This window comes from Colias croceus, chromosome 1 (genome assembly GCF_905220415.1).
Source record: "Colias croceus chromosome 1, ilColCroc2.1".
Taxonomy (NCBI): domain Eukaryota; kingdom Metazoa; phylum Arthropoda; class Insecta; order Lepidoptera; family Pieridae; genus Colias; species Colias croceus.
The window spans coordinates 13,507,608-13,534,337 of record NC_059537.1 but is presented as its reverse complement, the minus strand read 5'-3'; the positions used below and the strand labels follow the sequence as shown (position 1 = coordinate 13,534,337).

The 26,730-nt window shown below is 36.1% G+C and overlaps 3 protein-coding genes and 1 long non-coding RNA gene across 7 annotated transcripts in view; 2 read left to right on the top strand and 2 right to left on the bottom strand.

Moving 5' to 3' along the window:
* LOC123696652 overlaps window positions 1-9,322 on the top strand; it is a 102,150-nt gene extending 92,828 nt beyond the window's left edge. For 3 of the 4 annotated variants that reach the window (XM_045642983.1, XM_045643010.1, XM_045643001.1), the window contains 9 exons: window positions 1,187-1,327; window positions 2,732-2,846; window positions 3,066-3,707; window positions 3,790-3,916; window positions 4,032-4,072; window positions 4,233-4,563; window positions 4,790-5,105; window positions 6,055-6,690; window positions 7,482-9,322. In XM_045642983.1, the coding sequence (XP_045498939.1) occupies window positions 1,187-1,327; window positions 2,732-2,846; window positions 3,066-3,707; window positions 3,790-3,916; window positions 4,032-4,072; window positions 4,233-4,563; window positions 4,790-5,105; window positions 6,055-6,690; window positions 7,482-7,784 (2,652 nt within the window). In that variant the 3' untranslated portion in view covers window positions 7,785-9,322. The remainder of the gene's footprint in view (window positions 1-1,186; window positions 1,328-2,731; window positions 2,847-3,065; window positions 3,708-3,789; window positions 3,917-4,031; window positions 4,073-4,232; window positions 4,564-4,789; window positions 5,106-6,054; window positions 6,691-7,481) is intronic. The other variant, XM_045642992.1, reaches the window with a different exon arrangement.
* A 953-nt stretch (window positions 9,323-10,275) lies between these two features.
* On the bottom strand, window positions 10,276-15,870 carry LOC123696813 (queuosine salvage protein). The gene is made up of 6 exons (XM_045643184.1): window positions 15,749-15,870; window positions 15,126-15,134; window positions 12,370-12,580; window positions 11,879-12,094; window positions 11,022-11,481; window positions 10,276-10,617 (listed from the first exon to the last, which is right to left on the bottom strand). Exons 3-6 carry the CDS (start codon window positions 12,475-12,477, stop codon window positions 10,388-10,390), a joined length of 1,014 nt encoding a protein of 337 aa, XP_045499140.1. The 5' UTR covers window positions 12,478-12,580; window positions 15,126-15,134; window positions 15,749-15,870; the 3' UTR covers window positions 10,276-10,387.
* Window positions 13,355-14,516, top strand: LOC123696945. The gene is made up of 2 exons (XR_006752154.1): window positions 13,355-13,875; window positions 13,974-14,516. It is a non-coding gene; the product is annotated as an uncharacterized LOC123696945 (long non-coding RNA).
* An 8,285-nt stretch (window positions 15,871-24,155) lies between the features above and the next one.
* LOC123696770 (putative nuclease HARBI1) lies at window positions 24,156-26,589 on the bottom strand. The gene is made up of 5 exons (XM_045643138.1): window positions 26,142-26,589; window positions 25,813-26,003; window positions 25,304-25,436; window positions 25,034-25,175; window positions 24,156-24,938 (listed from the first exon to the last, which is right to left on the bottom strand). Exons 1-5 carry the CDS (start codon window positions 26,364-26,366, stop codon window positions 24,550-24,552), a joined length of 1,080 nt encoding a protein of 359 aa, XP_045499094.1. The 5' UTR covers window positions 26,367-26,589; the 3' UTR covers window positions 24,156-24,549.
* Window positions 26,590-26,730: the final 141 nt, after the last annotated feature.

Below are 26,730 nucleotides of genomic sequence, written 5' to 3'. Positions count from 1 at the left end.
TTTTACTTATTTAAGCAATGCAGTTTTTAATTAGATTGTCTTGTTGAAAATAAGGTGTGAGTAGAATAAATTGAGTAAGTTAAAAAATAAATGAGTTCGAATTAAATATTTGTTTAATAATTTCATGATACGTTAGATTTCAATTTATGTCAAAAGTTAAGATACATACGATAAATATTTTTTTATCCTTGGAGAACATTTTGTTTATAAATTATTTAATGATTTTTATGGAAATAAATAGATATGTAGAGCGAAATTTCAACTTACTTCATGAAAAATAAATTGTAAAATTCCTATAGAAGCGGTTACACTAAACTCGTCGAATTTATAAAAAATTCTCAACCTATGCACTACGTGAAACAAAAACAATACCTACCAATTGCGCAATTTTATTAAAGGACATAAAATTATTTATTTTCCATATTAATCTATAATCCGTAAGGTTAACAGATACAAAGATCAATGTTCTCTAAATTTGCGTTATCTGATAAGATATCAACCTATTAACATTTGATTACCCATGTGACTCAACTAATTATAAATTAACTAAATTTTACGTAATTTATGAATATTAAGGATTTTTTTTTGAAGCTTTGATAATGGCAAGATTATTATTTAATATAATTACAATCAGTTTCAGAATGTTTGGCTTGTATTAAATTTACTACAAGAAAATAGTTAAATAAATATTTTAATTTTTCGTGAAAATTTGAAAACTTTAACGTTACAACAGAAAACGAGTTATAAATGTAACTTAGTATTTTCATGTATTAAAACACTTACCTATTTATAATGATCAGGTACAAGTTGACATTAAATGGTCACAGTATTATTGCAGGTATTTTCTTTGATTTTCTAGCAACATTTTTCTATGTTAATGGTTTACAAGATTAACATAGATAATATTTATGCATGTTAATAGTTTCGTAGATAAAACGAAAGTATTAAGTAGTTAAAAATATATCGTTATCATTTTCACCTAATCCTTATTGTATCCTATTTTTCTGTTTCCTAATTATTCTATTTAGAATTTATCTGTCAACTAAATTAAGTTTGTTCAATAGTTTTCCATATTTTTTTTTTCACAAGGTTTAAACATTACATCCCACAGTATTTACGCCATCTCCCTATAAAAATTATCAACATCACAGTCCAAATTGCTAAACCAAACTCGATGCAATTGCAGGTGATCGAGCGCTACCAAACCGAGAGCGGGTCGGGAGGTCGGAGCAGCGGTATACACTCGGCCAGTGCCAGCCCCTCCCCCTCTGAGGGGACACCACCAAGATCGCTGCATTCAAGGAGTACCAGGGAAATATCCCCACCTGTAAGTTTACATTATTTACATACATAATTATTATCTTGTTAATAAATATAATTAAAGGAAAAAACAATTTTTCCTTCCTGCACAATGAAAACTATACTCTTCGCTCGGCTGATAGACTCACCTTGAGTGTTCCTGTTCGACGTACTCACTTCTTTGCTAAATCGTTTGTTGCCATTGCTGTCAATCTCTGGAATTCTTTGCCACTACCTATTAGACAAGCTAAAAATGTATCTTCCTTTAAAAACCTTTTGCAACGACACTTTCTCACTACTGCTTTCGACTCGGCACATTAACCACATTAACTATCTATTCACATATTATTATCTATACACAGATATGTATCTATCTATGTATTTATAGTATTTTATATTTGTTTTATGTAGTATGTATGTATTTAATATTATTATATGGTATCAACTATCATGTATATAAAAATTATAGTCATATAATTATGTATATTATTTTGTGTTAGTAATTTGTATGATGTATATATATTATTAATGAATAATATAATTGTATATATTCGAGTGCAGTATATTTATCCATATTTTAATTATTAATTTAATTTTATTTATTTATTATTTTTGTTTTTTTTTCCTATCCTTGCCTTTTTTCTACCACCTACCATTGTAATTTAATAAGCTTGTTACCTTTTGCCCAGGTTGCCTGGAAGAGATCACTTCTAAGTGATAAGGCCGCCTAATAAACTATACTGTTTTTTTTTTGTTCTGTATATTAGCAATAAGTTTTCTATGTATAGTTTTATTGAAGAGTAAATAAATAAATAAATAAATAAATAAATAAATAAATAAATAAAGTTGGTTTGTTTGTTGCTAATTTCAAGAACTATTGGTTCGAATTGAAAAAAATATAAGTCCAATAAACAGGCCGCGGATAAAAACCACAGGAAAAACTGTCTTCCTTAACCTATTTCAGATGTTAGAGTTAATTTTCTAAAAAAAAAATTGAAATAGAATTTGTAACGAACTCAGTCAAAAAAAATCGCTACAAGAAAAATTAAAATAATTTAAAATGTAACCACAAAATTGGTGAACATCAAAACAGTAACTATAACGGATTTGCGGCGATAAAAATAGATAATAACATCACTATCAGATCGGTAGCGATGGTTTATTTCAACCAAAATACATAGACAATAGATTTCTTCACCATTTCGATAAAAAAATTGGTACAAAAATTTATTCAGGACATATTGTATCTTTCATGAATATTTGGCCAGATTTCGTTATCTATCTATTAGTTCTTTTAAAACGTTTAAAACTTTACTAGTCTATGTGTATCAGCCTAGTGGTTCCTGAGATTAGCGTATTCAACCAAACAAACTCTTCAGTTTTATATCATGAGGATATAAAACTGAAGAGAATGAATTATTTATAATTACAGCATGTTGAAGAAGATGTATCAGACTGGGAAGAAGGTGAGGCCACCGATGACGCAGTGGAGTTACCTCGCCGCGTTCCGTTCCCAGAATATGGCGGGGATATCATACATGAGACAGGTAAATAATCTAATACAATTCATAAAATAAGGGACTTATAATCAATAACTTTGTTACAATAAAATAAACTACACATTTTATAACGATATGTCTTAGTGGTTAACTCCTCATTTTTACTTTGTTCAAAACGGAATGAAAACTAAACAAATATACCTTTCTTGAATTTTATTGGCATTGGCATAAAATAATAATTTCTAATTTTTTTTTTTGAAATTACAGAAAATGCAGACGATTTCGATGAAGTATCCGGTAGTGACATACAAGCAGTCGACGGTTCATGGGAGGAAAATTGGCTATTCCAAAAGAAGAAGATAAAGAACATTCAATCCGTTCCAGTCCCAATGTTAGTACCTAACTCTAACACAGAGTACAGAGCTCTCATAGGAGACAGAGATGCAGATGACACAACCGATCTTTCAGACAATGCAAGCGAAACTGAAGAACAAGATATCGAATACAAGAGTGATATCAAAAAAGTATTAGACTCCAAACATGTCATCGGTGGTAAACTTAAAGTGGATGAAGCATTAGACTTCGAACCAGACAGCCTTATGTCTGTAGATGGAGCAGATGAATTCGAAAAGATATACAACGAATATTCTAAAAGTGAAGACACAGTTGATTCAGTAAACCCAAGTGCAGTAACCAAGAATATTACTACTGAAGAAATTGACAACAATCACGAAGACTCACATGATTCCATTCTCTTAGTAGGTGTAGACAGTGGCCCAATACCGAAGACAGAATTTAACTTGAAGGAAGAAATTCATAGGACTGTAATGAACGGTCATGCGGAATACGATGATATGGCTGACTCTAAAGAGATTATGAAAGATAGTCTTGAAAGTATAAATGAGAAAGGTAAGGTTTTATCCAAAGTTTTCGATCAGGTTAATAATAATTGTAAGTAGTTTTGTAGTTATAATGGGACTTATTATTATAGAGTCATCTAATATGAACACACTAAGTCGACATGAGAGAGAAGGTGAATATGAAGAGGCGGTAACTATCCCAGTACAAAGGTACGCTGACAGCTTACGTAGAAAACACTTCGAAGACGAACCACTCACGTATGTTATAACCTGGTTATATATGTATTTTTTACATGTTTTGTAAAATATCACGTTGTTAAAACTTACAATACTTTTATATCACAGTATAATAAAAGTTCAATTTTAATTTCAGAAAACCAGTTCAAAATGGAACTGAAGACGAATTATTACCCGGTAAGCTTATCCTTTCTATCATAACTAGGAGAGTTGATTAAAAAATTTAATAAAGATTTCAATTATTGTTATTTATTAAATCACAATATTTATGTTAAAGTAGAGCTGCTTAAGTAACATCTGGAAATTGTTCAATATAATAGCTAACCAAATATTTCAGGATCCATAGCATATCGAGAACGTAAGAAGTGGCTGAACTACGTAGAAATGCCAAACAACCCTTATTCCCCCGAAGCGATTAAGAAAAGATTATCAGCAAAGAGCACATCATCTCTATTTGACACGTTGACAAGCAAAAGCAATACTGAAGAGAAATTTGCGTCAAACGAAAACGTAACAGAAAATATAACAGTTCAAAACAATAAACATACAAAAGAAAATATTGCAATGAGTCAGAGTACGGAATGTTTAAGGATGAATGGCAGAACGCCAAGCCCTTCGCCGAGAATATTAAAAGACGTATTAGCGGAGGAAGTTCCACAATACAAACGGTAAGTTCACCCTTAACAACAACTATCTACAAACTACATCTTACTACATTATATTGCTATACGCATTATGTTATTGAAATGTCGTGATAACATTTAGTATCAATTTTAATCCAAATGGCAATAATCAATCATGTTAGATAATAAAAAAGATTATTCAAATAAGTGAGGTAAACATCAACATAAATATGAATCATTTTGTATTTATCACTATGTTGATTTTCCACAGCTACGGCAGAGACTATTACATCAAAGAGGCAAAACTTTCATCTGGAGGACGCGAGAAGACATTTAGCGACACCAGTTCGATATCAAGTTCAATCAACAAATCTAGCAGTTTAGACAATTTCGATACAGAATTCGCGTCGCCTGTAAGTGCCAGCAGCTCCCTGAGCGAGCTCGAAGCCTGCGCCCTTCATCAGAACATCGTTCGCGCCGTATTCAGCCCCAGAAACGCAAGCCCCAACTTTGCCATAAACCCCATTTTCGAAAACCCCAAAGATTCTGACGATATTGCGCACAGGCGCAACGTCAGCAGGACCAACGTAAGAGAATACGAACGTAATAAAAACGGAGGTGACGGTTATGTGGAAAACGAGGATATAGTTAGACTTAAAATACCAAAAACACCAGAAATAACTGAAGAACTTTTCGAGACGTACGATAATGTTAGGCGCAGTAATACGTTGCGAAGTATGGATGGGTATGCGCGCGTCAAGCGGCGGCCCGCTCTCAATTTCACATTCGGTGGAAGTCTCAGGTTAAACAAAGGCTTCCACAAAGATTTATGGTGAATGACCAAATAAGATTCCGATTACTACACCTCCTTCAGCACTTAATCTGACTATGTAGATAGATTTACGGTCCTTATTTTTCAATCTCTACTATGTACGATACCTACATAGACATACATAATTATCTAGCCTACAAACTCTCTAAATATGACATATCCGTAGGGTTAAGAGAAACCATTCAGTTTAAAAGATATCTTCGTTTTGACACAATAATGCCTGTTGAGTGTTACAGTTGGCATGCGGCTATAAAATTTCTGCTAACAGCACTCGCACTTTATTAATACAAAATTTTGCACTTAATAGTAGTGCCCTTATCATTAAATTTCAGTAATTTCAACAGTAATCCACCAAGAAGTTAGTGGTGAGTGTTGTGAGTTTTCGGTGAATGAATTTTGACTAACAACGCTTGCGTGCGAACTAACCTAAATCTTCTTATTGCACAGAATTTCTCAGGCGTTCACAGCATCCGCTTAAAACTAAACAAACTAATCTGCCTATTGCATCACTATAAGAAGCACTACTCTAACTACTTCTACGTTTGTAGCAAAAAAAATAGATGATACGTTCAGACAGTCTTATTTCTAGATACAATTTAAACTGTGGGGGCTTAAAATCGAAAAATCACTCATCTTCATCTTCATGCATTATAAGTAAGTTATTTACCAAAATGCTCTTTGTTATAAAAATCAATAATTTTCAGGAGTTATTAATAAAGCAATTCAACACAATTGCTGCCAATCAAGAGTATACAAAATTCGGTGGCAAAGAGCAAATGCCAAAATCAATAACTACAGGCCCAGTTGATAATGAGAATGATATTTTAATTGATTATGAAGATAATGACGAACAGGCAATATATGTAGCCAAACCAGCCCTGGTTGAAGATACGGACAGGAAATTCGAGGAAATATTGGCAATCACAAATAAATCAGACCAACAACTAGGCGTTGAAGATATTCATGAATTAGAAAAATCACCGTCAAATCACAGTATAGAAAATTCTATAGGTTCAAGCAGCATTGAAGATTCCATCAAAATATATAACGTACAAACTGGCGAGATAGTGAAATGTAAACCTGAAGATAAGGTATCGCGATACGAACAAACCGCTGACGATGACAAAATAAATTCAGCTGATAAGGAAATCCCGGGAGAAATTATTGATAGGCTCAGTCAGAATGTTCACCTTGATGACGAGACATTGACGAGAATAGATCTGAAGGAAAATAAACTGCAGAATATCAGCGAAATAGATGAAATACTACCGGTACTACCTAAAGTGAAGGAATTGGCTAAAAAATTCGTTAGTATGGATAATCTAAGTGAACCATCCAAGGTCAGTGCATATCTTTTGATTGTCCTCATTAAAGATAAAAACTTCATCAATATTTTAACAACAGATAGCTGATAGTAGTGATATTTGCATACTCTACGTTCGAATATTTTAGGTATAAGGTACTATTAAATTTTGCTACAACTATCTACAAATAAGTACCTACAATTTATGACTTCGTCGTGATTCATACTAATCGGTTAAACGTTAAACATTATTGTTTTTTTTTTATTATTATTAAAACATGATTTTATTGTAGACATAATAAAATGTATTATTATTAGAGAACTATTAAAGTAAAAAGTGACATTCATGATTCATCGAGCAATTTGAACAAAGTATTAATTAAAATATTCAATTCATAGTTATGTGATTAATATCAACTCATAGTCATACCATGTTTTAGGTATTCTGTGATATCGTCCTATCGTGGTCCTATCTAATCCAATCTTTTCTGTTCCAAGAATGTTTTATTTTTTATTTGTCACCCAACTACAATGCTTCGAGTTTGAATCTGCAAATTTAGAGTACCTATTTGTATAATTTTACAAAGAGGAACCGATCTTTAAAAGAAGGTTCTCAATTTGACTACATATATTGTTTTTTTTTTTTGGGTTTGTGACCTCAGTCTGTTCTGAATGATTTTGATGATTATTTTGAAGGCGGCTTAATTTTTAATAATAATAATTTAGCCTATTACAGAATGACTTAAGTAGAAATCCTTTATAAATCGTAAATGTTACCAGGATTATATCATGTGTAGGTATATTAAAATTACTATTGTAACATTACAGCCACCCCACGAACTGTGGCGAAAAAGAAGTAGAGAGAACCTTCTAGATTCAAAAAACGGAAACAAGCAAATGTACATGCACAGCCTCACAGCGAGAAGTATTTCAAAGGAATTCAGGGAAGAACTTAAACTGTCAATGCCTACAAGCATCAAGGTGCCGGGTGGGACTAAGGAAATACCAGAAGGAACTGAAGAAGTGGTCAAAGAATCCAGTCGACCAGGCAGTCCCGTACCAGAACCTGGCACTATCAAAACCAAATTAGCATTCTTCGAAAGTTTAAAATCAAGATTCAACGGCAAATAATCAAAAAGTTGACAAGTAAAAGGTTGTATTGCCAGTGCAAAAATGTACCGAATGTACGTCATTTTTTATTGAGTGGCCATATCTAAATTTTTGCTGATTTGATAAGCGTTAACAATGTGATTGTATTTGACTGGTATTTTATTTGTAATGGAATAATATTAATGTACTGAATTTTGTATACTTATATTCTATTGGTCAAATCTAATTAGAACAATGCTAACTACGACTTGTTTAGATCATCTTAAACTTGTTATGTAGTTATTTCATAAACGAAAAGCGATTACTAGGTTGGTAGCAATAATGTTTGGAATTGATATTTAATAGATATTGTATGAACAATCAGATAATTGACATAATCCTAAATGGGCATTAATTTTAAATTCTGAGTACAGATATATGATAAAAAATCTAAACATTGGCACAGAAAATAAAGATCGTAATAATTAATAGAAAACATGCAATGTGAAATAATTATTATTTTTCAATAATTATACTAGATCTAATCTTAATTTTATTTATATTAATATGAAATGGATGACTATTACCTTAAGCCTAAACAAGCAAAACAATGTGGTGAATATTACTAAAAGGTGCTTTTAGAGTAGGAAACTTATTTTATACATTTGGTCACATTTAATCTATTTAGGTTATGGTGTAAATAATTTAGAATAGTGCCATTTTGTAATCATTGTGTAGCGAATGCCAAAGTTGTAAATATATAAATCCATTTAATTAGCGGTTGTGTCCAATTATAACGTTATTAATGTATCTACGAAGTCAAAGACATAGAGGGAAAATAATATATATCTAGTTAGCATTGCATCCATTGGCAGAATTATTGTACTCAAACAAAATTGCCACCCGGCACCCTTCGAAAAAATTGAATTGAATTAGCATTGCATCACAGATTATATCACAAATGTATCGTCTAATTTGGCAAATTGGAACAGAGACAATGACAATTATTTGCAAGAGATCCTTTGACTTCATTTTTAATTAAGGGTTAGATCGGACTAGGGCATGAGTCTTTATTATATGAAATTTTATTTTCCTTCCTGTTTTTTTTTTTAATTATTCTATGTTGTCATATTTAATCTGTATTACATAATATTATAGATTGTGATTCAGATAAATAAACCTTCACATTTGAGTTTTACCGCCCTTAAGGCTGGTTGCAGAGCTTGACCGACCGTCAGTGCGTACCGTCGGTCCTGACGATACGCATCAACAATTGTATGACTTTACACTAATGCGCATGATAATACGCGTGCGTATGGTCGGTCTAGCTATGAAAGGTTTTATGAATTTCCATACATATTACAAGCGCGACTGACGTACGCACTGACGGTCGGTCTAGCTCTGCAACCAGCCTTAGTCAGATCTAACTAAACATACCATTAGTATGTGCAATATACTTAATAGTGCCCCTAATGTATGAAATGTGATATTGAGAAAATAATTATAGTATAAACAAATATTTTTTGGATGCGGTGTATATTCTGCTCTGTGGGGTGAATAAATTTATTCAAAATATAAAATGACTTTTATTTAATGAACACAGTTCAGCCTATATAAAATTTCCTTTAGAAAGTAATTAAATAGAGAGTAAGGCTGGTTGCAGAGCTTCACCTACCATCAGTGTGTACGTCAGGCGCGCTTGTCATATGTAAGGAAGTTCATAAAACCGTTCATAGCTAGACCGACCATACGCACGCGAATTTCCATACAATATATGACAAGCGCAACTGACGTACGCACTGATGGTCGGTGAAGCTCTGGAACCGGCTTAAAATTTCAATGTCGCGTCATGGCAATAGGTACCTCATGGAGAAAAGCGATGATTTTGGTATCTTGGAATCTTGCCAAAGAAGTTTATACTTCTAACATGTGTGCTCGGCAAACTCGCTCTTTTTTTTTACTTTAAAATCTAATAAAAAACGGTCAACAAATTTAAATGGACTATAGACTATAGAACAAAATCGGCCGCGTTTTGTTTGTCTTTTTATCTGAATCTACTGCACCGATTTTCATTCAATTTTCTAGGCGGTTTTAAATAGGTATATTAATATAATATGTATAATGATCTCGTGAGTGATATATGTTAATATGTACTTATAATAAATGGATGAGATATAATTAAAAGAAATACACTTTTATTACAGCACATTTTATTTTAATCTTTAGATTGTTGTACAAATACATATAAATACTGGTATCAAATTTATAATACATTGCAAGTTTATAATACTGTTACGTACAAAATATATTTCATGTCTATTTTTATAAAAAAATATTCTTAAATATACTTACTTAAAACATAAGTAAAATATAATATAATAAATTGATATTTCTTGTATTTTTATCTATTAGAATACAGGACATAATATCAATTCATTATATTATATTTCACTTATTTTTTTTATTTAAGAATACATAATATAGAGTCTGCACTCTGCACCATTATTGACTATTATATAGTTAAACTATCATAATATCAACACAATCACAAATTGTATTCAAAAAATATAAAAATCAATATTTTACATTACTCTCCATAGTTTGTACAAATCTTAAAAACTATTTTTAAGATTTTTATCACAGTTTTAATAAAAAATACCCAAAGTCTTATGATATGGCACTTTTTCCATCTCTTGTGCGTGTTTCCGTCTATAGCACCATAAAAAATAATCAATCAAACTGGAATTTGGAACTTCTATATTCTCCCCTGTATCTCTTATTTTCTCTTGCAAAGTCTTCTTGAGTAACTCTACTGCGTGAATTGAACAACCTCTTATTTCGATTTCTTCTTCGGACCCACTTGGTAAGAGGTTATCTGAAAAAATTATATAATAAAGAATTTTAACTTTTTTGAAAATTGATCTGGATCGTTGTGCTTGATCGTCATTTTTAAACAAACCTAAGTCAAGGTTTTTTAGGGCTGATTTTTCAATCCTTGGATTAAACTTATTCGTCGAATGTATAAAACTACCATTTAAAAACGTATTCTAATTGTCCTTATTTGACAGTTTACGTGATATTTTAATATTATCGTGTAATACTTTATTGGACAAATAAGTTTTAACCAAGTATTGAAAAATCGGCCCTTAGTGGCCATAAAGAATAGGAATAAATAGCAATGTTTAATTTTACTCAACCAATATTCATAATTAAATACACAATCCTAAAGAGACAAGTACTAAAAAAATATTAATAGCACAAAAAATAAAAAAAGCTCACCATTCCTCAATTTGTCCATTAATTCATCACTATAACTCAGCACACCAAAATACACCAACACTTGTGGTACTCTATAATCAGCAAACATAGTAATCACATCAATATCATTAAACTCTCCCCACCCTGTACCGCCAAAGAAGTTCCACAAATCAGCAACAAGGATCTGGGCTCGTTTATACAGAGATACCTTCCGTTGTTTATATGTAGCCTCATCTCTGAAACACGGAAAGTTCTCTACAACAACACTAAGTAATTTGGCAGCAGATTTTTTCGCTTCCTTCACACAAGTTTCAAATGTTCCGTTATATTTTTCAAGCAGTATGGAACCTACTTCATGTAGAACTGCTATTCGTTCTTGGAATAATGGAATTTCGGCATCTGTGTCCCCTTTAAATAATGTTCTTAAGTCTTCGCTGGATATTTTTGAGTAGTATTCTGGGTTTGTGATGTCATATCCATTCTGGAATGAAAAAAGCGTATGATTTGACATTAAATGTAAGTGTGTATAAGATCAGTATGTGCGTATATTGAACACATGGTAAAGTATATAAATGTCTGCCTCATTGTTGAATTAGGTAGTTATAGTTCTAATAATGCTAAATTACCTTTTTTTTTTTTTTTAATGAAATTATTATTACAAATTATTACTTACAATAACTTAAGTCTAAGTCCCTCAAAACTGCACATGCAGTTTGTCTGTGGGATCAAGTAATATATTATATCTTATCTATAACTAAATATATTATATAAATATATTATTATCTGTTATAAAATATGGTATTAACTATATTTATTTGAGTGAGTAGGTACTAGGTATATCTATTTAGGATCTTCTTATTAATTATAACTTATATTACCTTAATAGCTCTACACAATGCAGCTTCCAAAGCACAATATCCAGTGTGGCCATCTACAGTCCACTGTTCTTCCTTGTTCTTTGACCAGAAACAAAAGTTCAGAGCATCTACTACAAACACCCAATCTACTGCTCTGGGGTGATCTTTGCTGGGCTGTATAGAGCTTGTGCCTATCTCTGGGATAGTAATCTTTTTGTCCTTTGTGGATTTTAGTATCTGGAAAATAAATATTTCTGACTTTGTTAGAGTTGTGGACGATTGAGATTGTGATTGGTCGCTAACATTATTTATGCAGGAGGTTTATTGCCACTTTCTGTGTATTAGAAAAATAGATGGCAGCATGACTTAGTATACATATATAAAAATACCTACATACCTCTCAAACTTAAGATTTAGGATGTTCAGAGCAACAAAGAATGGTGAATATGTTTGTCAACTCACTACTCCATCCATTTTAAAAATACATATTAAGAGAATAATCATTTACTTACCTCGTCACTTAGTTTTGTTATGCCTTCCTCGTGTATTTTAATATATTGGGCCAAATCTGCAATATATTTACCAGAATCCACTGGAGACATCACGTCTTTTCGTAACATATCTAAATATAATATAATCCTTTTTTATGGTAAACAGTTGTGAATTAAATAGATGCCAGCTAGACTCTAGCTAGCCGATATAATATTTATAAACACAGAGCAAGTTAGTGGTGTGCGGAATCGATTATCATTAATCGATTAATCGATTATCAAGATGATCGTTTGCAATCGATTATCATTTCGATACAATCGATTGGGAGTAAGCCATTTAAGTTATGGTAACCCTACACAACAAACATATGGCAATAGCTTGTCTGCTGGATCCACGTTTTAAAAAACTCGGTTTCGGTACGGATAGTAATGCAACAAATGCCCAACAACGTTGTCTTGAAGAACTAATTTATCTCAGAAACAGCACTCAAGGGACTAGTGAGCTAGTAATTACACAACCACAACAACTTGAGCAAGTAACTGCAAAACTATCGATCTGATCATTGGATCATTTTGAGCGAAAGAAATCAAATTTTATTGCAACATCTACATCTTCAACTGAAAACATAATAACATTACGACAATACTTAGAATTACCTCCACTTGCAAGGACAAGAGGTCAGTTGACAAATTTAAGACGGAACAGCCTTCTGCCAAAGCATCTAGATTACATCATTTTTTAAATGCTAACTGGTCACAGATTGGGAATTATTGATGTATTTGTTTGATTTTTAATATCTAGTAGTTTTATTTTAAATAAATATGTGATTTAATTCAGTTTTGTTTCATTTTTGTATTCTGGAGGTAAGACAATGTAACAATTTTTATTTCGAACAAGATAATCGATTAATAATCGATTATCTTGGTTCGCATAATCGATTAATCGATTAGATAAATAATCGAATCGGCACAGCACTGGAGCAAGTAATATAGCTGGTATCACAGACTAATAATAATATACTACGTATACAACAGACGGTTCACTCCATACAAAAAAAGTTGCACTATGAATTTGCGCAATTAAAGCGCCAGTGGGGAAAAAACGTACTACATGTTCGATTATATCTCTTGGTCTTTTGCTTTTAACACACTAGATGGCACGTTAAACACAGACTTGAAGTTCTTTTCCTTCCAGAGCCACTAGATGGCACTAATGTAAATATATGTACACGTACCTTTTATTTTCAAGTCTGTGGCGTCAAGTGTCAATCAACATAATAATAAATACCTACTCGGATTTTTAAATAAACAAAGTAAACTGACTTATTTAGTCACAGAGTACATTAATTTGACTGGTATTTAGTTCAGTTTATTTACGAGATTCTGTCAAAACCAAAACGAGAAGCTTTGTTTGTTTTCGTTTTTAATTGTTGACTAATATTTTAAAAATAAGTGCTAAATATGTTAGGTATATGGATGGACTGTGAGGTTATGTAGAATCTACAGGCAGAAAATAAGCTTTAAATGGTAAACTGATATTTTCTCAGAACATAAATTTTTACAAACATGATTCTTAATGATTGGTTTATGGATTTGTAACCCAATATAAGATTGTTTTATTACAGACTTATTGCTTACGTTCGCAATAACAAATTTGTTCAAGAGAGGAGAAGAATAATTAATCCATCCCAAATGTAAATAATAATACGATTCTCCACAAAAACATTGTAGACACAAGAAAGGGATTTCTACATTTGCTACTTAGAAGGATATGGGATCATGAAGGATTTCATCTGTTTTAATACCAGTAAAATGGAATGAGCGCCGTGGCCGTGACTGTGTTTGGTACATAAAGAATGACAAACATTCAACTTGAAATTATGAGTGCATTACGGGCAAGGGCACAATAAGTTGCCCTTTGACTAAGATGTACTTAATTTTAAGGAACACCAAAATGGATGGCTAGAATAGGTATAATCGCATACATAGTATTTATTTCTAGTCTGTTGTATAAATAATCAAAGACTACAAAATATAATGAACTATGTCTTTAATATTAATTCTACAGTTTACAGTGTAGTGTGTAATCTATTGTATGTGTGCATCTAGAATATAATATAGTCCTGTTGTTCTACAGTTTAAGCAGTTCAATACAAGCTTACAGTCGAGTCAAGTGTTTCATTAACCTACTGTTGGTTGGTTGTAGTCTACCTAACCTGACTGTTGGTTTTGATTTGTATCACACAAAAAATACTATACCAAATTTCAAGAAATAAGAATTAAATATTTGATTAAATTTTACTACTATACAGGAGCTTATACATGAAACATGACCAAAGCAGGGCTTTGGAGAAAGTGTGTATGGACAAAGACCACAATACATATGGTGCGGACAACTGCACGAAAAGCATGCAGTAAGAGACATTAAATAAATAAATAAATAAAACACATTTATTGTCAAGATCACAACACGAGATACATTTATAAACAAAGGAAAAACAAAAAGAAATAAAAAGAAAAATAATTAAATAAAAATAATCTTATTCCTAAGAACTGTAATGTGGCAGTGAGTGACCTGATAAATGGAGCCAACTCAGTATATGATGGCAATGTGATTAATACCTTACCACCACTGATTTTCAGTGACCCCAAGTGACTATTGGAGTTTCAGTCTAGAATTGTATATAATGATAATTTAACATGAGTATATTATGTGAAAGATATATTTCTATTAATATGATAGATACTAATAAATAAAAATACATCAGTTAAAACATGTAATATAGGTAGCTGGTAGATATAATATCAATATGTAATTATGTATATACTTAATGTAAATAAATAAAATGAAATTATGTATATGTTACCGGAAATGTATGAAATCAAGGAATTGTATACAAATCCTAGTGGTTTAAGGACGCTGTCACAAATCTGCGTTACTCAAATTTAGGTATCTAACGTCGCCACGTGGTTCGCGGGAACATCACGCTCACGTAAACATAGCGCATTCCATTTTATAGACCATCTTCATACCTACTTGATATTATTTTTAATTTATTACGAATTTTAAAAATTCATTTTTATACTTTTATTAGTAACTAGGTAGGTACAATAATTATTGTGATAAGTATGTTAGTAACTAACTTTAAAAAAAGTGTGTGTTTTACAAAACCTCTAGGAATTGTATGCAATATCTAGAAGCTTTTTAAGAAATGTTTAAAATATGTACTTTTTTAAGAATTATCATACTATATTATTATGTTACCGGCAATGTATTAAATCCGGCATTGTATACAATTCTTAGAAAATATGTATGTGTGTTATATGTATGTTATTCCGAGTTACGGTCCGAATTAAATAAATTAGATTCGTCACATTACCTAGGAAATCTGAAGTTTTCCTGGTATTCATAAATATTTGTCGAGCCTATTGTTATCAGGTGACATCTGTTATCAACTTATCAGTTGACAGTCAAGTGTGACTTTTTCCTGTCAATCCGCACTTCATAGAGTTCAAAGAGAATAGAAAACATCAAGTTCCTCGTCCGTAGAATACTCGTCCATGTATGCATGTTTAAGTTTTATTAGTTACTAGCTGTGCCGCGCGGTTTCACCCGCGTGGCTCTGCTCTTGTTGGTCTTAGCGTGATAATATATAGCTTATATTACTCGTGGATAATGTAGCTGTCGAATGGTGAAAGAATTTTTAAAATCGGTCCAGTACCTAGCTTATGACAAACAAACAAAGTTTTCCTCTTTATAATATGTACTAGCTGGTGCGTTGTGCGCGGGCTGCAAGCAGCCCGCGAGCCCCTTTTGCCCCTGGGTTGAAGCAATAGGGCAGTCATTAGAAAATGTGTTAGAATTCCCAGACCATTTGTAATTTTCTGCTAACAGCGATCCCACAGTCAGTCGGTATCTCTAATATATAAAAATCAATGCCACTTTTCGTTGTAATTCCATAACTCGAGAACGGCTGAACCGATTTCGATAATTCTTTTTTTATTATATTCCTTGAAGTACGAGGATGGTTCTTATGTAGAGAAAACGTTAATATGTACCACGGGCGAAGCCGGGGCGGACCGCTAGTTGCTTATAAATTCCCCATTCAAGTATTTTCCACTCCGGGAGGCTGTCCACCTTCGAGAGAGCGTAGTGCGCGGGCTGCAAGCAGCCCGCGAAGCATCCCAGGACAGAAATCTTCAGACATTTGAAAATGCATTAAAATTCCCCGTCAATTTGCTATTATCTGCAAACAGCGATTCCACAGTCAATCGGAAGTGCTTATAAATTTCAAATTCAAATATTTTCTATTCCGGGGGGCGGTTCACCTTCGAGGGTGCATGGTGCGCGAGCTGCAAGCAGCTCGCGGCTCATCCCAGGGCAGAAAGCTTCAGTCATTTGAAAATGCATTCAAATTTCTTATCCATTTGTTACATCTCCTAACAGCGATTCTACAGTCAGTCGGTAATGCTTATAAATTCCCCATTCAAGTATTTTCCACTCCGGGAGGCTGTCCACCTTCGAGGGAGCGTAGTGCGCGGGCTGCAAGCAGCCCGCGAAGCATCCCAGGGCAGAAATCTTCAGTCATATGAAAATGTGTTAAAATTCCCCGTCAATTTGATTTTATCTGCTAACAGCGATTCTACAGTCAGTCGTTAATGCTTATAAATTCCCCATTCAAGTATTTTACACTCCAGGAGGCTGTCCACCTTCGAGGGAGCGTAGTGCGCGGGCTGCAAGCAGCCCGCGAAGCATCCCAGGGCAGAAATCTTCAGTCATTTGAAAATGCATTCGAATTTCCTATCCATTTGTTACATCTCCTAACAGCGATTCTACAGTCAGTCGGTAATGCTTATAAATTCCCCATTAAAATATTTTCTATTCCGGGGGGCTGTCCACCTTCGAGGTTGCGTGGTGCGCGAGCTGCAAGCAGCTCGCGGCTCATCCCAGGGCAGAAATCTTCAATCATTTGAAAATGCATTCGAATTTCCTTTCCATTTGTAACATCTGCTAACAGCGATTCTACAGTCAGTCGAAACTGCTTATAAATTACTTATTCAAATGTTGTTAAATTTTTGAAACGTCTTATCGATAGCGGGCAGTGACTTTTCATAATAAACTGTTCAAGAGTTAACCTAACACGCTCGTCGCTTCGCTCCTCGCTACCTATTTGAATATTTAGGCCGGCCGCTGCCGCGACTCGCTCGCTTCGCTCGCTTGGCTCGTGCGATAGGTAGTTCAAAAGTTAACCTAACACGCTCGTCGCTTCGCTCCTCGCTACCTAATCGAATATTTAGGCCGGCCGCTGCCGTGACTCGCTCGCTTCGCTCGCATGGCTCGTGTGGTAGTTCAAAAGTTAACCTTACACGCTCGTCGCTTCGCTCCTCGCTACCTAAACTGCTTATAAATTACTTATTCAAATATTGGTAAAATTTTTGAAACGTCTTATCGATAGCGGGCAGTGACTTTTCATAATAAACTGTTCAAGAGTTAACCTAACACGCTCGTCGCTTCGCTCCTCGCTACCTATTTGAATATTTAGGCCGGCCGCTGCCGCAACTCGCTCGCTTCGCTCGCTTGGCTCGTGCGGTAGGTAGTTCATAAGTTAACCTAACACGCTCGTCGCTTCGCTCCTCGCTACTTATTTGAATATTTAGGCAGGCCGTTGACGCGACTCGCTCGCTTCGCTCGCTTGGCTCGTGCGGTAAGTAGTTCAAAAGTTAACCTAACACGCTCGTCGCTTCGCTCCTCGCTACCTATTTGAATATTTACGCTGGCCGCTGCCGTGACTCGCTCGCTTCGCTCGCTTGGCTCGTGCGGTAGTTCAAAAGTTAATTAAATATTTTCTACTCCGGGAGGCTGTCGACCCTCGAGGTTGCGCGGGCAGCAAGCAGCCCGCGGTGCCGTCTTTTGCTGTTGCTATTCAATTACCCTTCCTACTATGGAAATTTCCATACAAAATTTTCGAAAAAAAAACAATTTCGCTTTTTAACAAAAAAATTTATATGCCTGGAAGCGGACCAAGTTTTGAAGCATTTTTTACTTCGGCGACCCCGACCTACCTGTCACCGATTCAGAGAACCGTTGAATTTCGTGATGTATGGAAAATGGAAACCAGAGGTCGGAGTGAGATTCTGAGTATGCAGTTTTGTAAATCTGACCGATTAGAGCACAGAAGTCAATTTTCAAACCGATCGTCAAGTAACCGGCGCCACCATCTTGCCTCGAAAAATTGGCCATTTTTGAAAAAAAAAATTGCGTCCAATTTAAAATTTCTTGATTGCCCTGGTAGCGCCCCATCTTCCTGATCATTTTTTAGTTCTACACCCCCCACCTATCTCGCGCCGTTTCAGAGAGCCGTCGAATTTCGCGTTGTATGAAACTCGGAAACCAGCGGTGAAAACTCGATTATGAGTATGCCAACTTAATGTGCGGCTCGATTAAAGCCCCTGTGCCAAGTTTCAGCGTGATCGGCCCAGCGATGGCCGTTTTAGAATTTGTATGGCGGCGGCCATTTTTTCCGCCATTTTGAATTTTTTTCACTATCTGTGGTAATTGATCGAGGTCTACTACAAGTTTAGTTTGAGCACCCCAGATGTAGCTGCTACCGTTTGCGCGGGCCGTTGACCGTCTTCACGAGATGTGGGAAAGTTTAAGATTTCGGATTTTTCTGGATATCCTGGGAGCTGGGCGAGTACGAACATGGTGTGAGTGTATTTCCGCTATGCGCCACCTCGTCTAAATTTACGTTTTTATGTTTGCGCCAAAAATGGAAAAATTCCAAAATCGAGCGTCCCACTACGGCTCCCTGGTAGCGTCGCAGGGTGGTGATCATTTTTAGTTCCGGCATCACCCACCCAACTCGCACCGTTTCCGCGGGCCGTTGGAATTTATTTTGTATGAAAGTTGGAAACTGGGGCCCGGAGCCACTCGAACGGGGCACCGATCGATTCGCCGGCTCGAATAGAGCACGTGTGCCAAATTTGAGGCGTAAGGATTCATAAACGGCGATTTTGGCAAAGTACGGCGGCCATCTTGTTTTCGCGAAAATCCCCATTTTTCCACCACCCCTGGTAATCGCCACCAGTTCCGAGCATTTTTCGTTCAGACACCCCCCCTCCAGGTGGCACCGTTTTTGCGCACCTCCAGGGGTCCACTCTCTTGTCCAGGGTGTTGGAGATGTCAATATTTTTCCTCTGGTCATTCGGCGCACCTCTACACGATCACGTCGAAATCCCCCCCACTTTCCGAGTAGTTTCCGAGAAAACCGATGTCAGTGAGTCAGTGAGTGAGTGGTAGTGTAGCTTTTTATATATATATGACTAGCTGGTGCGATGTGCGCGGGCTGCAAGCAGCCCGCGAGCCCCTCTTGCCCCTGGGTTGAAGCAATAGGGCAGTCATTAGAAAATGCGTAAGAATTCCCAGTCCATTTGTAATTTTCTGCTAACAGCGATTCCAGAGTCAATCGGAAGTGCTTATAAATTCTCAATTCAAATATTTTATATTCTGGAATGCTGTCGACCTTCGGAGGTGCGTTGTGCGCGGGCTGCAAGCAGCCTGCGAGCCCCTTTTGCCCCTGGGTTGAAGCAATAGGGCAGTCATTTGAAAATAAATTCGAATTTTCTGTCCATTTGTTAACCGACTTCAAAAAAAAGGAGGAGGTTATCAATTCGGCCGGTATATTTTTTTTTTTTTTTTTTTTTTATGTATGTACACCGATTACTCCGAGGTTTCTGAACCGATTTACATGATTCTTTTTTTGTTCGATGCGGGATGGTGTCGAATTGGTCCCATAAAAATTTTATTCGGCTAGGCCTAGTAGTTTTTATTTTATGAGCATTTTTGTCTGTACTCGATGACTTAATTTCAATGTAGCAAGTAACTTTGATTCACTTCCCGGTAACCGATTGAGCTGAAATTTTGTATACGAATGTAAATTGGATAGCGATGAAACATTATCATGACATGGAGCTGATCTGATGATGGAATCGGAAGGTGGCCATAGGAACTCAGTAATATATTGACTCAACTTTATCGAGTTTGGGCTCGTTTGATTCGTGTTGAAAAATACACTAAAAAGTAGTAAATAAAAATAACTGCGTTAAAAACAACCGACTTCAAAAACGGAAAAGTAAGAAATAAAAAAGATTTGATATTATTAATTACTACATATTATTTTTATGTGCTATTTATTAAATAGGTTTGAAGTCGGTGCCAAACACTAAGCACTTAGTATTAAGCCCATGCACCGACATCAAACCTTTTTAGTAAATAGCACATAAAAATAATATGTAGTAATTAATAATATCAAATCTTTTTTATTTCTTACTTTTCCGTTTTTGAAGTCGGTTGTTTTTAACGCAGTTATTTTTACATCTGCTAACAGCAATTCTACAGTCAGTCGGTAATGCTTATAAATTCCCCATTCAAGTATTTTCCACTCCGGGAGGCTGTCAACCTTCGAGGGAGCGTAGTGCGCGGGCTGCAAGCAGCCCGCGAGCCCCTTTTGCCCCTGGGTTGAAGCAATAGGGCAGTCATTTGAAAATGCATTCGAATTTCCTATCCATTTGTTACATCTCCTAACAGCGATTCTACAGTCAGTCGGTAATGCTTATAAATTCCCCATTCAAATATTTTCTATTCCGGGGGGCTGTCCACCTTCGAGGTTGCGTGGTGCGCGAGCTGCAAGCAGCTCGCGGCTCATCCCAGGGCAGAAATCTTCAGTCATGTGAAAATGCATTCGAATTTCCTTTCCATATGTAACATCTGCTAACAGCGATTCTACAGTCAGTCGAAACTGCTTATAAATTACTTATTCAAATGTTGTTAAATTTTTGAAACGTCTTATCGATAGCGGGCAGTGACTTTTCATAATAAACTGTTCAAGAGTTAACCTAACACGCTCGTCGCTTCGCTCCTCGCTACCTATTTGAATATTTAGGCCGGCCGCTGCCGCGACTCGCTCGCTTCGCTCGCTTGGCTCGTGCGATAGGTAGTTCAAAAGTTAACCTAACACGCTCGTCGCTTCGCTCCTCGCTACCTATTTGAATATTTAGGCCGGCCGCTGCCGTGACTCGCTCGCTTCGCTCGCATGGCTCGTGTGGTAGTTCAAAAGTTAACCTTACACGCTCGTCGCTTCGCTCCTCGCTACCTAAACTGCTTATAAATTACTTATTCAAATATTGGTAAAATTTTTGAAACGTCTTATCGATAGCGGGCAGTGACTTTTCATAATAAACTGTTCAAGAGTTAACCTAACACGCTCGTCGCTTCGCTCCTCGCTACCTATTTGAATATTTAGGCCGGCCGCTGCCGCAACTCGCTCGCTTCGCTCGCTTGGCTCGTGCGGTAGGTAGTTCATAAGTTAACCTAACACGCTCGTCGCTTCGCTCCTCGCTACCTATTTGAATATTTAGGCCGGCCGTTGACGCGACTCGCTCGCTTCGCTCGCTTGGCTCGTGCGGTAAGTAGTTCAAAAGTTAACCTAACACGCTCGTCGCTTCGCTCCTCGCTACCTATTTGAATATTTACGCTGGCCGCTGCCGTGACTCGCTCGCTTCGCTCGCTTGGCTCGTGCGGTAGTTCAAAAGTTAATAAATATTTTCTACTCCGGGAGGCTGTCAACCCTCGAAGTTGCGCGGTGCGCGGGCAGCAAGCAGCCCGCGGTGCCGTCTTTTGCCGATGCTATTCAATTACCCTTCCTACTATGGAAATTTCCATACAAAATTTTCGAAAAATAAAATTTCGCTTTTTAGCAAAAATTTTTATGTGCCTGGAAGCGGAACAAGTTTTTAAACATTTTTTACCTTGGTGACCCCAACCTAAGTGCCACCAGTTCAGAGAGCCGTTGAATTTCGTGATGTATGGAAAATGGAAACCGGGGGTCGGAGAGAAATTCTGAGTATGCAGTTTTGTAAATCTGACCAATCAGAGCACAGAAGTCAATTTTCAGACCGATCGTGACGGAACCGGCGCCACCATCTTGCTTTGAAAAATTGGCCATTTTTTGAAAAAAAATTGCGTCCAATTTGAAATTTCTCGATTGCCCTGGTAGCACCCCATCTTCCTGATCATTTTTTAGTTCTACACCCCCCACCTATCTCGCGCCGTTTCAGAGAGCCGTCGAATTTTGCGTTGTATGAAACTCGGAAACCAGCGATGGAAACTCGATTATGAGTATGCCACCTCAATGTGCGGCTCGATTAAAGCCCCTGTGCCAAGTTTCAGCGCGATCGGACCAGCGATGGCCATTTTAGAATTTGTATGGCGGTGGCCATTTTTTCCGCCATTTTGAATTTTTTTCGCACTCTGTGGTAATTGCTCGAGGTCTACTACAAGTTTAGTTTGAGCACCCCAGATGTAGCTGCTACCGTTTGCGCGGGCCGTTGACCGTCTCCGCGGGCTGTGAGAAAGTTCAAGATTTCGGATTTTTCTGGATATCCTGGGAGCTGGGCGAGTACGAATGCATCATTGGTGTATTTCTTCATTGCACCACCTCGGCTAAATTTACGTTTTTATGTTTGCGCCAAAAATGGAAAAATTCCAAAATCGAGCGTCCCACTACGGCTCCCTGGTAGCGTCCCAGGGTGGTGATCATTTTTAGTTCCGGCACCCCCCACCCAACTCGCACCGTTTCCGCGGGCCGTTGGAGTTTACGTTGTATGGAAGTTGGAAACGGGGGCCCGGAGCCACGCGAACGGGGCACCGATCGATTCGCCGGCTCTAACAGAGCACGTGTGCTAAATTTGAGACGTAAGGATTCATAAACGGCGATTTTGGCAAAGTACGGCGGCCATCTTGTTTTCGCGAAAATCGCCATTTTTCCACCACCCAGAATTATATTTGCCTCCTTAACATTATTTTCATTACTCAACAGCAAGTGTTCCAACATTGCCAGCATCACCGCTACTGCTAGACCCACAGCCCTCACCACCACCACCACCAGTACGTCCGCCGCCCCCTCTACCGCGTTCTCCTCCGCGTCCCACTGGTCGACGGTCATCGGCGTCACCGCGATCTGCGACTGCCTCGCCGCGACATGGGATGCAGAGAGCTCGCAGGAATCGCGGCTTAACGCCATTTGACCGGGCCGCTACAGAATTTGTGGCGGTTGAACAACGACGCCTTGCACTGGAGGAGACGCGAGAGAAGCTTTCCCATGAGCGAGAAAGGGAAAGGGAAAAGCTTCTCCATGAACGTGAGAGGGAGCGTGAGGAACTTTTCCACCAAAGAGAAATGGAGCGACTGCGGCTGGAGTCGCTAAAGGTTGAGGCAAATCGCGAGCAAACTAGGGTGATGCAGCAAATAGCTGTTATCGGGCAAAGGTTGCTCGAGATATTGCCTCAAGGGCCCGCATCTTAATTTTTTTTTTTATAGGGTTTTAAGTGTATTATTTAGTGCCTTTCTTTTTATTTTTTTAAGTGCTTGTTTTAGATTTTAATATTTTAATTTAATAGTTTAAGTACAGTATTTTCTGTCCTCAGTCTTTAGTTGTTTTACTTTTTACACGCTTTTTATTAGCTTCACCTGTATGTTTGAATGTTTGTTTGTAACCGACTTCTTTGGGCGCGATTTTGACCCACTTTAAACGGCCAGATTTCGTTCAAACTTTGTAGATTTATTGAGGACCGATGACAATACACTAATTTGATAAAATTATTCCATTTTTTAATTTGCAAAAAGCGTGTTTTTTAGTTTTTTTTTAAACTATTATTATATATATCTTTAAATTTAATAGGATTTATATGTACTTAATTTATTTTAAGTGTTTGTTTTAGATTTAAGAATATTAAATAAAACATATATATACATAATAATAGTATATTTTATTACTTAATTAGTTAAGTAGTTTATACCACCATTAATTCAGTACACACTTTTTTAAATACTAACAAAAAATACAATAATAAAAATTACAAACTTAAAAATATAAAAAACAGGTTGAGGCTGCAACAATGATCAATTTTTTCACCTATGACCTGCACTAAAATATGAGCAGTTATCAGAAACTTTAAAAGGATTAATATATACTGTAACTAATGCAGTTTCATTATTTAAATCTGTGTAGGTAAACAAAATAATGTTTTAGGAGCGAAAAAATATTATACAAAACTACTTGGTCAGGCATACTAAATTAGGCTTTAAAGTAATACACATTAAAACTACACACAACACACTTTAAAAAATACAAAAATAACCTACTAAACTAATCTATTAACTAAATTATTTAGCATTATTCTGCCACTCATCAGCTCATCTTGGTTGCTGGAAATGGGTCCAACCCCCACACTCGGTTCATCACCATCCTCTTGTTGCTCAGCCATATTATTAGGGGGAGGTAATTTAGCATCCAGTGCAATATTGTGCAGAACACAACATGCAATAGTTACCTCACTGGCAACACGAGGATGGTAATGGAGTGTACGATGCTTCAGCAAGCATCTCCAACGAGCCTTCAATACACCAAAACATCGTTCAATACAATTGCGTGCCTGTAAATGGCGTGTAGTGTACACCTCTGCTCGAGAACCTGGTTCGGCATTTAAAATTGGTGTCATCAGCCACGCTCTCTGTGGGTATCCAGAATCACCTTAAACAAATAATGTAGTTAAAGAGCTTTATAAATTATAACTCCAATATTTTTATGATAAATATGTAGAAGTAGGTAGGAATTAAATGATTTACCTAATAGCCACGTCAATTCACCATTTTCGTGAAGTCCACGCATGTATGGTTCCACTTCACTGGATGACCATATGAAGGAATCATGCGTGGCTCCACCATATTTTGCATTGACATTGATAATCTTTAAATTATCATCACATATCTGAAAAAAAAAATTTAAGTTATAAAAAATATTCTATTTGCAGTTGCTTTGTTATTTGGTTTTAATGAAACATGATTAAAAACAATGCTTACTAACTAATAATACATATGCAAAGAAAAATAGCTTACCGTTTGCACATTTAAGGAATGGTATCCTTTTCTGTTAAAATAATTCTGTTCATCAATGTGGGGTTTTACAATTGATATGTGAGTGCAATCTATGCATCCAATTACCCCTGGCAATTGAAATTTCCTTTGAAATCTGTAATTAGGTACATTCACATTTTATAATCAAAGACAATTGAATTTGTCATAATATTTTGTAAACCTTTAAAACATTTAGAATTGAACAGAAACAAACATTTTGTGGTATAATAGAATTGTTTGTGACTACAATAGCAGCAACCTTCTTCAATGCAAAGGATTATGTTATTTATTAAAATTGTACAAAACATTGAAAGTTTTTTTTTTTTTTATGTCAGAGCAAGCAACTTAAGCATAAGAAATAAACACTTGCAACATAAGAAGTGTTGCAGGTGCTTTGCCGGCCTTTTATGGACAAATAAGCTCTTTTCTTGAAGGCCCCAATGTCGTAGTTGTACATTGAAAGTTATAAATAAATTAATAAAAACACTTACTCTTGTCGAATTCTTGTTCTTTCTTGGTGTGTTTGAGGGAAAACTATCCATTTTTTCACTATCCGAGGACTGTTGAGTGCCTCCACAACTTGCCTAATGCATCTACTTGTAGTGCGTTGTGGCAAATGTTGTGTGACACCCACAATTCTCTGATAGGATCCCGTTGCGAAGAAACTCAGAGCGCAAAGAACCTACGAATATAAGTAGAATTAGGATACGTAATACAGGTACCTAATAGATATGCACAACACATGCCTTTCATTGGGCATTTAAAATATCGGACATCACTAATAATTATAAACAATCGCAGTGAAGAAACTGTGGATTACCTTTACTTCCAAAGGAATTTCTTTAGTCCCCCGTATGTTTGTTTCGTTACGTAGGCTGCAGCAAAGCTCGCTAAAAGTTTTTTTACTTAACCTAAAACGCTCCTGAAACAATTGTTCCGGCATTTCATTGATTGTCTCTAAACTCCGTCTGGACGCATTTCTTTTTTGGCGCCTGAGCCAAAGTTCTTCATCGTGCGCAGCTTTTAAAAGTCTCAAAGCGTGCATTTTATGAAAACTAAAATTTTATAATCACTAAACACAACACGAAACTTCGACAGCTGATTATAAAATCGCCATTTTGTTTCGATTTCTACAAGATGTTATAGCGTACGCTAGTTATCGAACGCCCATTGGCGTAGTCTCCTGTCAAAAGTGCCACTTGGCTAAGCATTTGTATGGCGCCTGTCGTATGACTTAGGTAACGTTTCGTCACGTTTCGTCTAATAGAATAGAACGTAGACTGAGAAACTAATAGACAAAGGTACTCTGTAACCGCGACTGAGACAAAGATAGTTTGTCAATGTATAAGTTGAATGTTGCCACAGTATCCGAGCTCCCGGATGTTTTGGAAAGGGTAAATATTTTTAGG

Excerpts from the sequence above, each read along its gene's own strand:
- LOC123696813 (XM_045643184.1), bottom strand. The coding sequence starts at position 12,477 with ATGTTACGAAAAGACGTGATGTCTCCAGTGGATTCTGGTAAATATATT. Across the intron at positions 11,482-11,878 it reads CATTGTGTAGAGCTATTAAG|AATGGATATGACATCACAAA; the intron begins GTAATATAAGTT and ends TTTTCATTCCAG. Across the intron at positions 10,618-11,021 it reads AATGGACAAATTGAGGAATG|ATAACCTCTTACCAAGTGGG; the intron begins GTGAGCTTTTTT and ends TAATTTTTTCAG.
- LOC123696770 (XM_045643138.1), bottom strand. The coding sequence starts at position 26,366 with ATGCACGCTTTGAGACTTTTAAAAGCTGCGCACGATGAAGAACTTTGG. Across the intron at positions 26,004-26,141 it reads AAATTCCTTTGGAAGTAAAG|GTTCTTTGCGCTCTGAGTTT; the intron begins GTAATCCACAGT and ends TTATATTCGTAG. Across the intron at positions 25,437-25,812 it reads AGAACAAGAATTCGACAAGA|ATTTCAAAGGAAATTTCAAT; the intron begins GTAAGTGTTTTT and ends ACCTAATTACAG.